The 19102-nt window shown below is 38.8% G+C and overlaps 1 protein-coding gene across 2 annotated transcripts in view; it reads left to right on the forward strand.

Moving 5' to 3' along the window:
- LOC117672054 (uncharacterized) overlaps positions 1–19102 on the forward strand; it is a 38960-nt gene that overhangs the window by 15893 nt on the left and 3965 nt on the right. The window contains exons 7-17 of one of the 2 annotated variants that reach the window (XM_034428471.3): positions 1514–1670; positions 3178–3393; positions 3879–4025; positions 4584–4733; positions 7125–7236; positions 7401–7504; positions 7693–7818; positions 9247–9333; positions 13213–13353; positions 16515–16599; positions 18197–18317. In XM_034428471.3, the coding sequence (XP_034284362.2) occupies positions 1514–1670; positions 3178–3393; positions 3879–4025; positions 4584–4733; positions 7125–7236; positions 7401–7504; positions 7693–7818; positions 9247–9333; positions 13213–13353; positions 16515–16599; positions 18197–18317 (1446 nt within the window). The remainder of the gene's footprint in view (positions 1–1513; positions 1671–3177; positions 3394–3878; positions 4026–4583; positions 4734–7124; positions 7237–7400; positions 7505–7692; positions 7819–9246; positions 9334–13212; positions 13354–16514; positions 16600–18196; positions 18318–19102) is intronic. The other variant, XM_034428472.3, reaches the window with a different exon arrangement.

Here is a 19102-nt window from a genome sequence, read left to right on the forward strand (position 1 = left end):
CATTTCCAGTGTGCAAAAAAATAACAATAACAGAATTGGAAGGTCATCTAGTCCAACTCCCTGCTCTCGCAAGAGACCTATACTATTTCTGATGAATGGCTGACCAGTCTCTTTTTAAAAGCCTTCAATGATGAGGCATACACATCTTCCAAAGACAATTTCTTCCACTGGTTAATTGTTCTCGCTGTTAGGAGTTTTCTCCTTAGTTCTAGGTTACTTCTGTCCTTGGTTAGCTTCCATCTATTGTTTCTTGTCCTGCCTACAGGTGCTTTGGTAAATAAGTTGGCCCCCTTTTCCTTGTGGCAACATAGGTGGCGCTGGGTGAACCAAAGATTAGATTTATTAATTTTATAACATGGCTTTTGGGATATGCCAATCCCCAAATTTATCTGGGTTGTTGATCAAGGCCAAATTAAATTTCAAGGCAAGCATGAATGTCCAAATTATTGTTTGTAGCATTGATATGCAGCTTTGCCTCTGATGGAAGAGAATATTTATAGATCAAGGAACTATAAAGTTTGGTTGTTTCATTAGGTAACATTTAGGTAATAAACTAGGTAATATCATCAATGCCAAAAGGGAGTGAGGCTGGTTCTCATTTTATATACTAATGGCTTGCCCTGTCAATGTGGGTGGGAGGAGTGATCTTGGTGTTTCCTTGATTAGGTTGTTGTTTACTGTTAGCTTGTTTGTCTGACTTGGTAGTATCTTGATTGGGGCATGGTTCACTTCTTGATTGTTGGTCTAGTGTTAATCTAGTGTTATTCTCTGCTTACTGGGTATTGATTGACAGTGAGGAGGGGTTTGGTTCTTTTTCTTTCCTTTTTGGCTTTTAGTGGTATCTTTTGCAGATGTATTTTGTAAATGATTGTGTGCAGAGGTGGGTTTCAGCAGGTTCTGGCCAGTTCCGGAGAACTAGTAGCGGAAATTCTGACTGGCCCGTCCCCATCTATTCTCTGCCTCCCAAGCCCCAGCTGATTGGGAGGAAATGGGGATTTTGCAGTAATCTTCCCCTGGATTGGGGATGGAATGGAGATTTTTCACTATCCTTCCCCTGCCACGTCCACCAACCCATGCCCACCAACCCATGGCACACCCACCAAGCCACACCCACAGAACCAGTAGTAAAAATTTTTGAAACCCATCACTGATTGTGTGTAGATGTTGTTTACCTATATGTGAATGTTGATGGTCGATTTGTCTGAGCTTTGTCTGTCTTTCTGTGTATTCCTGATTACAATATCAGTGGATGGTGATTAGACATTTAAATGTTCTTCTTGGAACTTTTTTTTTAAAAGCAAAGGGGATCTGATATCTTTCTGGCATTTGCCCTTATATCTTTTTTTTTCATGTGTTTTATTTTACATGGATGATAAAATATTGCTGACCCTGTTTGTTCAAATTCCAGCCATTCACAATTAAATGGGGGGGGGGGGGAGCCACTGGTGAATGCTTGTCTTCCTGACCATATGATATTCCTATTCTTATAGTTAGAGTGTGTTTTTTTCCCCAGCAGAAGAAAAATCAGCCAGTATGATGCTGTCCAGGCTCAGTCATCACATCTGGACGAATGTAAGAGTCAAGTAACTTTGAAACTTGACAGAGAAAAACCAGAATGTAAGACACCCATGCCAGCTATTAAAAAAGAGGAAGAGTCTGAACAAATAAGAGTAGGTGGCATCTTTTTGGTTGTAATTATATTGGAACCCTCAGTTCACTTTTTCAAATGAGAATATAGAACAGATAATTGGGGAATGTTCTTGATATGATTGCAGTTTGGTTTAAAGGAGAAAAACAAAATGACTTGAGTGGAAAATATGATCCCCAAAGCAAGTGGCTTTGTTTATTTTTTTAAAATAAAACTATTATGCAAAATTTTGGATGCTCTTACTACTAGAAACCACAGATGTGTTTACCTATGTGTGTATAGAGAATGTTTTTAAAGAGACCTTCTCTGCTTCCTATTTTCACTATTCTCCCTAAACCATTTTTTTAAGGTAGCCATTGTTATCTCCAACTAGAATTGAAATGGAATAATCTGTGAATGAAATGTGAACATATGGTTGCATACCTAGCTGCCAATAGGAAAAAAAACCCTGTTTGTTAAAGAATATCTAAGATCAGATATCTTATTGGACTGGCAGATCATAGAACTGAATGATGATTTTACTAAGTCAGTTAATCTTGTCTGCTTGGTTTATAGGCCAGTACTGTCTGATAGGAGATATTTACAAATGCCAAAAAATAATGACTGAAACCGCCATCATATCTTCTGAGATTTTGGAAGAAGTTCCTTCCAGATTTCATGAGACTGTTTCTTCCAAAATCTTGTGAATGTCAAGATGTATATCTAAAATCTGGTTGCAATCTGTTACAATCTGTGTTGCTATGTATGCTCCTTAGAAGTTAGTTGGAATTTCACCAGGATATTGCTTAGTGTTGATTTCTCTGTTGTCTGGCGTTTTATAGCTCTTTATATGTACACATGCAGTGATCAGATGGAGAAGGTAATGAGGAGCAGCCAAGTAACCTTAAAAAAGATCTATTTATCAGAATTTTTCCTCTTGCTGTTCTATGTTTGGTGGTGAAAGATAGCAATCACATTGCATTTTCAAAAGAATTTCCTTGCCAGATCTTGGGGTAAAGTTAATGTTTAATTGATTCCAGCCTTCCATCATTCCAGTTAGCATCATCTTTAATATGTGTCCCTGCTGATTAGGTCAGATGATAGAATTTATATTCCAATTCATCTGATAGACAAAAGGTTGGAATTAATTGGCCTTATTGCAATAATTATCACTGGAAGACCTGAAGGACAGGTCGTCATGGAGAAGTTTTACCTTCATGGTTTCCAAGAGTTGACACTGACTTTTGGCACATAATCAATTGCAATAATTACAAATCGACAAACTCTCAAGTTCCCATTTTTCTCTCTTTGTGTTGTTACTCAGCTCTTTTTACATCATTTGACCTGGTGGATGGGGTGGTGGTTCAATAATATCCTTTAGGTGCCTGCCTAATCTCTCCCAGTTTGACATCTCCCTGGGATGCCCATCCTCCATAATTTCCCATCTGATATGGATAAAGACTAAGCTCTAATGTAAATACTCAGTCTTCTACCAGAAATGAATCAGTCTTTTTTTCTCCTTGAAAACAATATCTGCTTTCTAATAACAGATGTTGAAGAAGCAAATTGCAGGCCTACAGGAGGAGTTCAGGAGAAACAAGATTCACTGGCAAGCTGCCCACAGCAGGCTAAGGAGTCAAGTGGAAGCACTGACCAAACAGAACCTGGATCTCCAGGATGAGCTTGGAATGTCTGAGCATCAGAAGATGGAAACCCAGAGAAAACATGGAGCAGTGGATATTATTAACAGAAGATCAGAAACACCGGTACTATAAGCAAGACTTTTATTTAAGTTTATTTATTTATTTATTTATTTATTTATTTATTTATTAAATTTAATGCCTTGGCTTCCTTTCCCATGCTTTCTTCAGAGTAAAGACTTGGGGTCTTGCAAAATATTCCATTGGTAACAGATTATTCTCTAATACAATGCTGTTCAGACCAGCATTCAGAACTCCTCCTATTCTTTGCAATTCATTTAACCAGCATATCAATTCATAGGGAGGTATTAGTGGTATTGGAACAGGTAACAAACGGATTTATTTTTATTTTTTTTCATTAGTGTGCAAGGAAAATAAATCTCCTGGAAGTTGGCCGTTTCTTTTCTCACCAAGGAGTTGACTGCTCTATGGGTGACCTTCGTTTTGTTTGATTTTTTTTTCAAATTCAGGTGTACTGAGAATCACTACTGGCTGTATTTCACTCACTTAAACCATTTTTTAAAATTGTTATTGTATCATTTCCTTCCTAGCTTTCTGCTGCTATCTTGAGAGGGACATCCTCGCAAGAGTCTGTAGAAGAGAGACTGTTGCAAGATAAGCACAAGAGTCTCGTTGATGTCCATGTGAGAAGGAAAATATCATTTGATGATTTGGCTCATAATGATAGGAATGCCCAGGTAAGTCATGTAATCATGATGATGGACAAAAAAAGAAAGAAAGAAAGAAAATGCTTTCACCATATAAAGAACAGGCACAATTTGTATAGTACTGTAGCTGCACTATGGAGGCCGGAGCTCAAATTCCCATATGAAATGAAAGGTGATATGGTCCAAGGGTTAATATTCTAAGCTAGATGTAACAAGATCCTAATTTCAATCTGGTTGCTTCTATGACCTCAGTAGGTATCCTTGGGTATATGTTTCCCTCTTAGCTTTGGTCCAACCAACTTTAATATGGCTGGGCTGTAATTCACAATGGCAACTCTGGCTGTAGTTTTGGAAATTGTCAGGATACTTGGATGGCATAAGGTAGAATGTTTACTTCACCAATTATAAAGCTAACAGTGGGCACTGTTGATTAAGGGCACTGAACTCTAAAAACACAATATAAATAGATGGTCATCACTATCATCATGGATTTCTATTACATATCTCATCTGTTCTTTCTTAGTTGCATCTTTTTCTAATAGGGACCACAAAAGGTAACTTCTTGTAAAAACTTATAATGTCTTTTAGGCAACCAGAAGGCCATTGCTGAGGTCTGAGTCGCTGAAAACAGCAAGAGGAGAACAAAGAACAAGAAACCCATCTAAAATGCTGAATAATAGAAGTATAACCCCTACTGGTCAGAGGACACCCCATCGAACACCATTTCAAATTCAGAAAGTAATGTGGATTCCCTGAATGGACCTTTTCTTTTAGTATTTCTATGTAACCCAACTTGCCAAATCTCTGTGCAATGTGAAACTTTGTAAGTAGGTAGGTAGGTAGGTAGGTAGGTAGGTAGGTAGGAAGGAAGGAAGGAAGGAAGGAAGGAAGGAAGGAAGGAGGAACCCAGCATAGGAGAGAAATTTAGATAAAGCTTGTGTATTTTTCCTAGGCAAAGTACCAGTTCAGAGTAATACCTTGTGAGTGTAGTACAGCAGTCTAAGGTGCTTGATTATTCATGTCTTAGTAGTTGTATCATCTGTGAACTATCTGTGAACATGTCCCAGATTACCACCTTTTCCATGCAAAAAGCAATTAGAAAACAATCTTGAACTCTTGAACATAGACAGAAAACATGCTATAAGCCCATCACTGCTACTCCAGTTGATCTGTTCAAGAGTTTAAGGAATGTAAATTGAAGGAGTGCTGCACCCTGAATTACCATCAGTAATTCAACAACAAAGCAAAAAGAAAGAAAGAAAGAAAGAAAGAAAGAAAGAAAGAAAGAAAGAAAGAAAGAAAAGAAGTCACTTCTACCTCAGCTGAAGAGGAAATGAAATAAATTTAGTACTTCTCTCCCTTTTTATCTTTATAGTTTCTGTCACGTATTTGCTTATTTTCAAAATACTAAAGTGGGATGTTTTCTGAATGTTGAAATTCATTTTCCTTTTGCATTTTGCAACCTGTTGTGGTGATAGCATGGTATAAATGCTTGCAACCAAGCATTTTTCTCAGTATCTGTAACCCTGGTTCTATGTTGTGGTGAGGTCTGGAGTACAGGAAATGCATCCTTAGCGATGCCTACAATAAGAGGCTGGTGGTCTTGGTCCAGTCTGGAGTGGGCAGTTTGAGTCCAAGACGAAGGCATGAGGTGATGGAAGAGTTCTCTGCAAGTGTGAAAACCCGAAACTCAACAGAGTTTGAGCTCTGAAAAGCAAATGCCAACTTAGTTGTTCTTTCAGCTAAAACCATTCAGACTTAATGTTCTTGAAGGATGAGTTCCAAAGTAATGTTGTGGTCCACCAGCACCCTGTGGAGCTGGAGTGGAGTCGGACAGTGAGGAGGCTGGGGAGGACCATGGGCCAGTCCTGGAGTCTGGGGAAGGCCCAGACGAGGGCTCTGCGTCGGAGGCAGAGATGAGGCTAGGGCCATCTGGGAGTGATGCGTGGACTCCGGAGCCTCCAGAGTCGGACAGCAGAAAGGCAGAGGAACAGGAGAAGCTGAGAATGAAGTAATTCTCAGAAGTTCTAATAAAATATGTTTGTTTAGGTCTGATTGTGTCTGGTAATAACTACTTCGGCCTAGGTGACAAGTAAGCAATTCTCTGTGCTATTGCCAAATATGATACTTTAGAAGTCCTTAGCTGTATGGGAAGTTCTCTTTTGCACTCAAACACAAGTAGAACACCTCACCGTCTTTAAGATTTTACTGTTCAGACTATTTTGATTAGCAGTCGAATGTACAAAGATTGCTTGTCTACAGATGTTGAATGTAACACCTGCAGACAAGCAATCTTTGTACATTCGACTGTTAATCAAAATAGCTAAGGACTTCCCTCCTATTTCCGTAGCACTTCTGCATGAGTATTCTCCCTGCTGTCTTCCTTGTTGTAGACCACCCTCCCCTTGAGTTAACCAGTGCCCTTCCTCTGGCACAAAAGTGTCCCATCCCAATTTTGGCTCTTCCCTCACCATATTTTCTATTAAAAAGCTGAGAAAAACATTGGCCTGCCAAGCTGCTGGGCGACAGCACTTAGGGAGGCCAGAGTGAAGACACCATGGTGTCACCATGCCAGGAAGACAGGAAAGGGTAAAACTAAGTAGCAGAAGTAGGTTAAGGCAAGAGTTCTAGCCAATGGATTCACCTGCCTTGAAGATCAAGAGGAAACCTGGTAAAATTGCATTTGTGCCATTTTCTCTAGTACCGAAGCTCTCTACAGAAGCCCCAGGGGCATGGTGCAAGTCTCTGATTGGCACAGAATGTTGTAGAAAGGTATTTAGGACCTGTTTTTTGGGTCCTCAATGTAGAGAGAAATGGCATGAAAGTCTATCTATTTGGAATATATCCTCAGGTTGCCTATAAAATCCCCAATATCTCTATCACTAGAACAGTTTTATCCTATCTGATAACATAGTTGAGAAATAACTTTTAAGAACTGAATATTCTGGCTGGGACTTTGAGAAGATATCATACTGAATAAGGCTTATATAGAGTAATAACTGCTGTTGTTAATTGTGTGTCAGTCTTGTTTTCACTGAAAGTGGGCAACTCTTTATACATCTAGACCTCTCAAGTATTGGTGTGTGCAAAAATATTTTTATTCATTAAAAAGTTGCCTCTTTGCCGTAGGCCTCACCTCAGTTGACTTCTAACCAGCAACAAAACCATGGAAGAGAAACACCCATATTGGAGTCTAACCAGGGCATAGACAAGAATACCGCTCCATTTTTGTATGTAAAAGGTAAAATATGTGTAAAAAGAAGGCATCTAGTAACTGAAGAATGGAATCCTTTTGCTAGCTAAGAGCAACAGACTGTATTGATTTAAAAATGGCTTCTGAATGATCTGTGCTTTACTGTGTAAGTCACTAACCATTTTAACCTATTGGTATTTGAATTCCTTTAGGCATATGCTCTTCCACCTCAGGTGCTTCAGAAGATGCAGTGTTTTCAAACAGTCTAAATGCTGACATTTTAAACTCCACACGTATGACTGATGTGGAAATTCAGGTATGTTTTCATACAAATATCAAATATCAAATATCTGTAAACACAGATAATGTTTCTATAGTTCTGCTTTAAAATAAAAGCCTCCAAAACCAAGGGAGAAGCTTCTTTTCCTCAAAAGTCAAATCGAGGTGGTTTTCTCATCACTTCAAGTAATGAGAAGAGATATTAATTGCTTAATATTTCTGCAGATGATGGAAGATCTTGGACATAAAAGGACTCAGAAGGTTAAGGCCTCTAGGCCAAAGAGCGTCCCTGCAAATGGAAGGAAAACACCTGAAGGCAATCTTTCTACATTTGAAAAGACTGAAAGAAAGGTTTGGGCCCCTAAAGATTCATCTCTTATACTTCCTTCTTATGTATGTATTGTCAAATCAGCATCTTTCTTGGGATGATAAGATATATTTGGAATCTTGTGGAATCTCTGATGAATGGCTACTATTGGAAGATTGCCTCTGTTCCGTGGCCGACATGGTGATTATCACCAGTTTAAGGATTTGCCACGTGTTATCTTTCTTCGCTATCAGCCATGCTATAAGTATACATTTCCACTTGCTCAACAGGCTTAAGATATTTTGTTCAAAATTGACTTGATCCCTACATTAAACTGCTATTAACTATGATTTTAGTAACTTGATTTCACAATTTGTGAAAGAATTTTGCCTGTCACAATGGTATGAAAGTGGTATCTTACTATATTTAGTCTTCTCTAAATTGGAGTGAGTAGCAAAATAATCCTAGGATGAACAGATAATTTTTCTTCAAGGTTAATGTTTCTCAAGATGAATTTTATTTTCCCTGCTGTTTTTGTTTTTCTACACTGCCACCATAAATACTAAGATGCTTGTTGTGGAATAACAATTCCATACCCAATGAGTAGAGGAGGCCAGCAGGTACAAAGTTTACTCTGTAATAGTAGGTAAATTAGCCCTGGAAGAGCAGATGGTTACAGTCTCCATAAACATACATGGCGTGATGTGTCCATTTCTTGTTGTTTTTGCCTGAAGTGGATAAACTTTATAGTTTTTGCATACAATCTTTTAAAATGCTGATAAGTACTAATTTATTGCTTTGATTTTCTTCTCTGTTTAGAGTAGTGGTGAAATCCATATATTTTTACTACCAGTTCTGTGGGCATGGCTTAGTGGGCATCGTGTGGCTTGGTGGGCATGGCAGGGGAAGGATACTGCAAAATCCCCATTCCCACCCCACTCCAGGGGAAGGATACTGCAAAATCCCCATTTCCTCCCCACTCCTGGGGGAAGGATATTGCAAAATCTCCATTCCCACCTCACTCTGGGGCCAGCAGAGGTGGTATTTGCCAGTTCTTCGAACTGCTCAAAATTTCCGCTACCGGTTCTCCAGAACCTGTCAGAACCTGCTGGATTTCACCCCTGGTTTAGAGATAATAGATAATTTTCCTTGAAGGCTTTTCTTTTTCTTTTTGTATGTTCAATAAACACCAGGGTAATTCTGCTCTATTTTTGAGATTTTTTTTTTTTACAAGATTCCTTGAATTATCATGTCTTCTAACATACTTAAATTCCCCCAAATTGCAGAAAAATCTGTGTTGGCCACTAGAAGAAATAGTTTTTCTGTGTTAGTCTTTGCCTATGCTTTATTGCCTTATTCCTCCCCTTTCTTTTAGGGAAATACCTTGTTCTTTGGTTATTGTCTTTGGTAAAATAAGTTATTCTTCCCAAATTCATTCATGTTTAATTGCTGATGGTTTTTCCCCCTCAAAGCCAACATCACTCAGAAGAGCATCATCCTGTACTGAAGACAAGGTTGGTGGAGAAGTGAAAGAAGAAATTAAGTATCTAGATGGAAAGGTAAGATAGTTTAGCTATATATAAAATCAACCAATGTTGTACATATCCTACATTAAATAAGAAATATGAACTTTGGAAAGCAGTATCTGCTTGAACACATGGTTCTCTCTCTCTCTCTCTCTCTCTCTCTCTCTCACACACACACACACACACACACACACACACACACACACACACACAGGAAAACAGGAACACACATCCACACAAAGACACACGCACACAAACCTGCTCAAGACATACTATGTACTGATATCCTAAATCATGGTTAATTGGACATAGACTACAAGGAGACATGTCACCTTTCTTCACTGCTACCATATTTGTGTCTGTTTGATATTAACATCAATTGTTGTTCTGTTTCAACTATGAAACCAAGGGGACTAGTGAAGTTGATTAGTGTCAGTGTAAATCACAGACTGAACTGTGAATTCGGTGTGTATGGTATTTCCAAAGGTGCTTTCAAAAAAGATAACTGGGCATTCTTGATTTTTCTTGACAACATTGCACTCCTCATCCAAGCAGCTTCTTCAGTTCTAATTAACCGGTGGGAGGTGGAAAGGATCAAGATCAAATCAAGAAAGTCCAGTTGCCTTTTTGAAAGCACCTTTGGGACAACCATGACCTGGATGATTGAGAACCGCCATAGATGTGTGTATGGTATATATGTGTGCATGTGTATCATTCATTTTCTGTCTTCATCGTCCCTGTTTCAAATGTCTCCCCTGACTTCGCTCCTATATTGCTTTTTGACTTTTAAGGTGGTTCAAAATTGTCCCAGCCATTTTGAGCTGCAAACAAAGAAAAGCAATGTGTGTACTTGTACATATGTAAGGTGGATCAGGGAAGCTGCAGGTAAAGAAAAGATAAGATAAAAGATGTAGGAACTTTGGGTATCATGGTTAGCTTCAGAACAATGCAGGTTCAATTTGCTGGATAAAATGGAACTGCCTTTCATACATATCCTTAATTTGAGGTTGTGCATGCTGGGCAGTTAGTTTCATTTGGTACATGTTTTGAAAAATTTATTTGCTGGAAATGTGTTCCCCATCTGCTCTCCGAGAGGTCTTGCATAATCTCCTAGGTGCTCCTTCTTCCCATACAGCTGGTTTGGGTACGATGGGGGTCACATAATGTGAAAATTAAACTATTACAGGCATATGTCTGTGCCATATGGCAATTCATCAATGTGCAAATTGGAGCACCCCATGCAGGACTGACAGTCTCCAAGGAGATGCTGATTATGTTGACTTGTAGAGAAATTGAATTTATAATGCAATTTGTGCCAGACGTGAATCTCATAAAAACAGCATTTGTGACTGGCAGCAGGATTCTTTCTGTCTTAAAGAAAACTTGAGATTGCTGCTCGTACATTTATTGAAAGATATTGAAATTTAGCTCTGCAGAATGTTGCATGTTACATCTGTCCCAAAAACAGTTGGAGCAAGGAAGGAAATGCAGCTATAACACAGGGCAAGCGTCAAAAAAGCAGCTCAAACACAGTATAACAGGAATAACAGGTCAAATATAGCCCTTTATACAGAGCTTTATAATAAAAGTTACATATAAATAATTATGATTATAGAGCCTAATGGGGTTGCAAATCTATATTGGCTTTATAATAACATATATATAGTCCCTATTATTGAGAAGGAAGGACTCACTGGAGGCTGGGAAAGATTGAGGGCAAAAGAAGAAGGGGATGACAGAGAATGAGGTGGCTGGATGGAGTCACTGAAGCAGTAGGCATGAGCTTAAATGGACTCCAGAGGATGGTAAAGGACAGGAAGGCCTGGAGGAACATTGTCCATGGGGTCACGATGGGTTGGACACAACTTCGCAACCTACAACAACAGCCACTATTGAGTTTGTGGGAGTGTAGCCAATGTAGATGCTGAGATATTATTAATATTATCTCTTTTATTCATTAAACATGAAACTCAGTCAACTGATCATTTAAAAATGTATCACAAATACCATTGACTGGTGCTAATGATTGATACGGGTTGCTCTCAGCATCCTAGGTATCAACCAGGTACCTTCTTAAAATATATGATGTTCCAAGTAGCACAGTTTTTTGCAGTTCTACTGGTGTTATTTCAGGAAACTGCAATTTCTTGATGTGTTTTGTAAAATTCTTGGACATGGAACCAAGTGCCCCAGTAACAATGGGTATCAATGTTACATGTTTCGATGGCCAGGTCGTGAAAGTTCGTGATTTTTTTCCAGTTATTTTATTTAGACTCTGCTGTCTCCTAGTACAGCAATGTCAATAAACTGTACGCTTCAGCCCTTGACAACCATGATATCTGGCAAGTTGTGTTCCAAATGATGATCCTATTATTATTATTATTATTATTATTATTATTATTATTATTATTATTGATTTGTTTAGATATTTTCTATATATATTTACTATATATAGTTGCACATCTTTCAAGAGTGACTCTAGGGAGCACATAGAGTATTAAAACAGATAAGCCCCGCTAACCCTGTAACAACATAATATACATGATAAAGCATCCACAATAATAATCCAAAATAGTAATAACCATCATCCATTTTCAATCAATAAGGACCAAAGGAAGCCACCAACAGGGCAGGTTTAGCCTCATGACTCAAGGGGCTGAGGGAATATCCAGGTCTTTAAGCCCCCTCCCCACCACCCCTTTTCTTGCTTTATAGAAATACTACATACATATTCATAGGGAAATATTCAATGAGTTTGAGTTGAGTACTGCAAGATTTGAGTGAAGATCCTTGAGCAGGTAAGCAACCTAGCTTCCATTCTCACAAGAATCTCTGGAGGTGGGTGGCATATAAATTTAATAAATTATGATGAAAAATACGGTCACTTTCATGAAGATGGATTTCTTTCTCTTTCTTTAATCCTTTTGCAAAGGGAAGATGTATCCATGATAGAAATACTAGCAACTTTTTCCCACCCAGAAGTGTAATTACAAAACATGTAAAATATGTCTAAAAAGGGTTCCAACATCATTTGATATTTTTTAAAAAGTAAAAAAAGGTATCCCAGTTTGAGCGGAATTCCAGTTGCTTCCTGCTGCCATATTTTGATTGGTCCAGTGGTAGAATTAAATTTTTTTTACTACTGGTTCTGTGGGCATGGCTTGGTGGACATGGTGTGGCTTGGTGGGCATGGCAGGGGAAGGATACTGCAAAATCTCAATTCCCACCCCACTTCAGGGGAAGTATATTGCAAAATCTCTATTCCCACACCACACTGGGGCCAGCCAGAGGTGGTATTTGCCAGTTCTCCGAACTACTCAAAATTTCTACTACTGGTTCTCCAGAACCTGTCAGAACCGGACATAGCACCCTTGGATTGGTCCCAAATAGTGCATTTTTTTTACTTTGAGAATAGATGTAGGTAGCACAACATTAAATGGGCCACTACTCCTTCACCTTCCAGGTAGAGGGCTTCTGTTTTACCAGTCACAAGGCCTTGCACAAGAGTTACATTTTATTGTCCTCCTGGACAATTTTTTTTAATGGAAAGGAAGATGATAGAGGAATGTTGGAAACGGGTGATACAAATAGAGAAGGATACCTTCTTGGCTTTTCTGCAAAATTTTGTCAGTGATTGCAGCATAGAAATACTGTAAATGAATGAAAGAGAATTTACATGTGAAAGAGAATTTACAAATGAATTTATGAACATGTGAATAAAGAGATAAACTTATCCTAGCTTGCTTTTTCCATTGCTCGGGTGGAACTATTTAACAGCCAAATTTGTTTTCAAGAGACCCAGACACTACCTTCTAGTGGAGACATGATCTTTTAAGAGTGATGTTACATTGTGGCTGTCCATATAAGAAAGGATGCATGTGTATTCTCAAACATCTGGTCTTTGCTTCAAAGGTGAAGCAGCTGTTCACCGATGGACGCAGAATTACTATATACCCCAATGGAACAAAGATGGAAATTAGTACTGATAAAAAGACAGCTACTGTTACTTTTTACAATGGCGATATTAAAAAGATCTTAGCAGATCAGACAGTGGTGAGTATGTTTGTTTCTATCTCTCTGCTTTAAAGCTATAGCTTTAGCAATGGACTGCTGAATTCTGAATGATTAATCTTGAGAAGAAAGGAGGTAAATGTTGTGGCCCGCCAGCGGCCTGTGCAGATTGTGGCTGATTCTGTCTTTGTGTGTGCTGCGTTCTTTGGGGCAGAACAGTAAATAGGAGGCCGTGTCATTTTCTTGCAGCAAAATATGAACACATTTATTTCAGCATATAATTCCATAGTCTGTCCATTTCAATAATGCATAAGGCTAAAACATCTGAAGAACGGTTGCAGGAATTGGGCATGTCTAGTTTAATGAAAAGAAGGACTAGGGGCAGGGGTGAAATCCAGGAGGTTCTGACAGGTTCTGGAGAATTGGTAGCGAAAATTTTGAGCAGTTCGGAGAACCAGTAGCAGAAATTTTGAGTAGTTCGAAGAACCAGCAATTACCACTTCTAGCTGGCCCCAGAGTGAGGTGGGAATGGAGATTTTGCAGTATCCTTCCCTTGGATTGGGGTGGGAATGGAAATTTTGCAGTATCCTTCCCCTGCCACACCCACTAAGCCACACCACGCCCACCAAGCCATGTCCACAGAATCGTTAGTAAAAAAATTTGGATTTCACCACTGACTGGGGTGACATAATAGCAGTGTTCCAATATCTAAGGGCTTGCCACAAAGAAGAGGGAGTCAAACTATTCTCCAAAGTACTTGAAGAGGACAAGAAGCAATAGATTGAAACTAATCAAGAAGAGAACCAACCTAAAACTAAGGAGAAATTTCCTGACAGAACAATTAATCAGAAACAATTAATTAATTTGCCTCCAGAAGTTGTGGATGCTCCAACAGTGGAGGTTTTAAAGAAGAGATTGGACAACCATTTGTCTGGAGTGATATGGGGGATTGGACTTGAAGACCACTGAGGTCCCTTCCAACTCTATTATTCTATTATAAGAAGAGTGTTACAAGAGTATTACTTTGTCATGATCATGGGAAGGATCATAAAGAAATTTAACTGAATGAAACCCTTGAATAACCTTGAATAATAGTTAGGGTAGACCAATTTCAGGCTTGCAGAATGAGTTATTTATTTATTTATTTAATATCAAGCTGGAGCTTAGTGCAAGAGTCAAATAATTAAAATTAAGAAATTTCAAAAACCAGTAGCCCATGGATACCGGAATTTCTTTTGATTAGAAGACCTGAATGCAACTCATAGCATTTCCACATTTGCCAATCTATTTGGCATTCTGTAAGTTTTTTTAAAAAAAAAAATTAGGTTAGGGCAGGTAGTCCTCATTTCATTACCATAATTGGGACTGGCAATTCCATTCCTAAGCAACACGGTCATTAAGTGAGACATCACATGACTGCGGTGCAATTTTATTGCTGGCTTCTCCACTGTTTCTACTTGTCAGAAGTTGGCTGTGAAATCTGCAAATAGTGATCATATGACTGCGGGACACTACGACGGTCATAAACACCCATTGGTTTCAAAATGCTGGAATCTTGCTCACATGACCATGGGGACCTGCAATGTCATAAGTGCGAGGACCAGTCATAAAGTTACTTTTCCATTAGATTGGTAACTTTGAACAGTTGCTGAACAGGGCAGTCATTAAGTAAGGACTACCTGTACAATGTTTGAGTCAGGGTCACTTTATGAGCACTCTTGTTAAGTCCTTTAAAATAGGAAATCCCTGCTGATTTGTTTTAAACAATCCAGTGATCTGCTGCTAGCATCAACTCAACCTCCGTCCGGGTCCTCTTTGCTGTACAAACCTTCAGTCTTCCCAGAGTGCCTGAAGCAGTGGTAGGTTGCCCCCGGTTAGCACCAGTACTATAGAACCGGTAGTAAAACCAGCGGGAGGCTCCGTCCACTGACCCCGACGTCATCAAAACGCTTCTGCGCATGCGCATGTGAGCAAAGCAAGCGCGTTCACAGCCCCGCTGTGAACCGGTAGTAAAGATAAATAGAACTCACCCCTGGCCTGAACATATATTTAAAAATGGAATTTCAGAATTTCAGACATCAGCCCTACAGGGGTGGATTTCAAAACCCGTCACTACCGGTGGGTGCGTGGGCGCTCATGCGTGACGCTTCTGCACATGCACAGAAGCGTCCGGGCGGATGGGCGGAGTCTCCTGCTGCCGCTGCTACCGGTTCGCCCGATCTGGGGTGAACCGGTAGCCAACCCACCACTGCAGTCCTAGCTGCAGACAGTCTGGAGGGCCTGAGGTTGGGAAAATGTTCTTGAGGGATGTGATTATATACAAAGAAATAATTTTAGCAGCTGCGTTTTGATTAGACTGCTGAGGAATACTGGGGTCAGCTGCCCTATTGATATTGTATTAATATTAAGAGCCTAAGTAGTACAGTGGTTTAAAGCACCCTGTTATTAAGACCAGCTGCCTGCAATTACTGCAGGTTCGAATCTCTCCAGGCTCAAGGTTAACTCAGCCTTCCATCCTTTCTAAAGTAGGTAAATTGAGGACCCAGTTGTGGGGGCAATAAGCTGACTTTGTATAAATATACAAAAAATATGAAGGCTATTGCTTAGCACATTGTAAGCCGCCCTGAGTCTCCGGAGAAGGGCGGCATATAAATCAAATTTAAAAAAAAAATTGTATGTTATGTTTGCATATGCATACAAAGTACTTGAATTGAAAAACATAGTGGTTCCTTCTCTTCCTTCCCCCCCACCCCCAAATATACTGATGTATTAATAAAGGAGAATATTTGTAGCACAGGATTGACATGAGAGGTCCTTGGTACTCCCTGAGCTTACTTGTTTTCTTGCAGACATTTTATTACCCAAACTAGGTAACATCATCAATCCTAGCACTGATGATGTTACCTAATTTGGGTAATGAAACCTCTGCAAGAAAACAAACAAGCTCAGGGAGCACCAAGGACCCCTCACACTGATATATTCATGGGCTACAAACTGATTCAGTGCAGTTTCTTTCCATTCCCAATCTTGACATCCCAATGGAAAAAAAATCAGCACCATTGGATACTAGCCATACAAGTAATGCAGCTAGCTTTTATGTATTACTTTTGTCACAAAGATATTAAATAGAAGGAAAAGTTTTATTTAAAAGACATCTGGAGGAAGAGATGGCATGCAACCAAGATTTGTTCCCTCTTTTTCAGATTTATTACTATGCAGATGCACAGACAAGCAGGACTATTTATCCAGACGGCTTGGAGGTGCTGCAGTTTCCAAATGATCAGATTGGTATGTGATGTTGGTATATTAAGTTTTAAATTAACTTCTTCAGCAATGTTAGGTGGTAGATAATAGATTACTCTTCTCTATGTGTTGGACTACATCTTACATGATCCTAAACTACTTTGGCCATTGGAACTTTACTTCAACACATCTAGAGTTGATAGAGGTAGCAATATAACTTCAGATTAAAAGTTACATGTTTTTGTACCACTTTCTTTATGAAATGGCCACCAAAATAGACCCTGAAGACTTATGTAGACCATGAAACACACTGGCTTAATAGAGGTAACATATTTTTCATATATTATATAAACTTCCTTATTGTCCTTCAGTAGAGATTTCTGGGGCAGTTCACAGTAGACAGATCTGTCTGGAGCAGGAGATATTTAAAAAGTTTGTATTATCAATCCATAGTGATATGCTAGCTGTATTAGAATCAGCATAATTTTCCGAACGTTTATAACTTATTGTATTTAAACCAGAAACATCTAAGAGAGAGAGAGAGAGAGAGATGGATAGATACAGATTTTCTGCAGGTTCCTTTTATAGGAAAGTAAAAAATTATGACATTATGGCAGAAACTGACATTTTTGTGAGGTGGCACATTGTTTCTTTTGTATGAAGTGAATAATTATTGTCACAACTGCAAAGTAGACAGGTCTGTCTGGAGTAAGATTATAGTTTGCATTATCAATCCTTAGTGATATGCTGGCTGTATTAGAATCAGCAGAAATTTACTCATTGTCTCCAGAAAAAGAAAGCACATTTATAAGTCATTATATTTAAACAGAAACATGTCTAACAAATAGCAAAGTTGGAAAGGACATTGGAGGTCTTCTAGTCCAATTTCCTGCTCAAACAGAAAACCCAGACAAATGGTTGTCCAATCTCTTCTTAAAAACCTCCAACATTGGAGCCCTCATCTAATGTAGTGTGTGTGTGTGTGTGTGGGTGTGTGTACACACTCAGAGATTTTCTGCAGGTTATTTTATAGGAAAGTAAAAAAGGCATTATGGCAGACACTGGCATTTCTGTGAGGTGGCAGATTGCTTCTTTTGTATGAAGTAAATTATTTATGCATATTGTCATAATTGCAAAGTAAGATATAATATTGTTCTTGAACTTTTCTTGATTTAATAGAGGGAACTTCTTTTGATATCTGATGTTAATAGTTATGAGAGTTTCTGTGGTAGCCTTACAGTTGGAAGAAACAATTTAAGAAGTGTGATTGTGAAATAATATTAGGTTGTATTTTTTTCCTCAGTGGAGAATTGCGTTTTACATGGTTACATGCATTATGTATAATAGCTTGCTACTATATTACAACATTGATTTTTTTCCCCCTACATATTCTACTCTTCTGTTTTCTGTTTGGAAAACAATATATGTAAACTACCTTCCCTTAATTAGGGAGCTGAAGCCTCAGCAGGTTTAGAATTGAAATGGGCCACCATTCCTGCACAGGAAAACTGTTGTAGCCTGCTGTTGTTAGATCACTATATATAATGACTATCTGTGTATATTTTATTCATAATACATTCATACTGGGAGAATAAGGGCAATTTGGTTTACAAGGAATTTTGAATTATGCCCTTGTTAACAGAAAAGTATCATCCTGATGGTACTGAAGAGATCATCTTTCCGAACCAGACAGTGAAACGTCGCTATGGTGGAGGTTTTGAGGAAACCATTTTCCCAGATGGCACAGTGGTTAAAGTAGAAAAGTAAGTAATTACAGAGATATAGACTGGACACAGAAGACAATGGTACTGACTTACCGTAAGTCAACATATCAGTTTCTTTGTCAGGAACTATTAAAAGAGAGCAGATCTTCAGTAGCTTTTTCTGCTGCAAGATTTGTGAGTCCTGACTAGACCAAACTATAGATAGTCCTCAACATATGACTGAAATTGAGCCTTCCCTCAATTGCAGTTGTAAGTCGTGACAGTCAAAAAGCGGGTCACCGCATAACTGGATCCAATTTTATGGCTTTTTTTTATGGTGGTTGAGAAATGAATGTGGACATTGGTAAGCAAATCCACTGTTTGTTATGGGGTATTTTTTGCTGGAAATTGGAAGCAAATGGTACTTTCTGGCAAAAACGTTCTAAATCACAGTCATGTGATCACAGGGCTCTGCAAATGGCTTTTTAAATGCAGGCTAATTGCTGAGTGCCCAAAATGCAGTCACATGATCTCAGGGAGACGATGTCAGAATTTCAAAATGGTGTCGTAAGTAATTTTGGGGAAGGGTTTGATGTAACTTCAAACGGTCATAGAGACCGGTCATAAATTGAGAGTACATGTATAAGCCATTCTTGACTTTAAGGCTAGAACCCATGTTTTGTTTCTATTACACTTTTTCTGAGGAACCCTAGTTAATCTCTGTTAATAAAGTATCCTTGTCTGATAGCCATTTGGCTTACTGGCTGCCTTACTAAACTTATAAAAGATACTTATTCCTGGGGTCAGGAATTCCTTGACTTTGGACTGGGCAAGTGCTTTGACTC

This window comes from Pantherophis guttatus, chromosome 1 (assembly GCF_059756535.1).
Source record: "Pantherophis guttatus breed Tessera chromosome 1, ASM5975653v1, whole genome shotgun sequence".
In the NCBI taxonomy this organism is placed as follows: Eukaryota; Metazoa; Chordata; class Lepidosauria; order Squamata; family Colubridae; genus Pantherophis; species Pantherophis guttatus.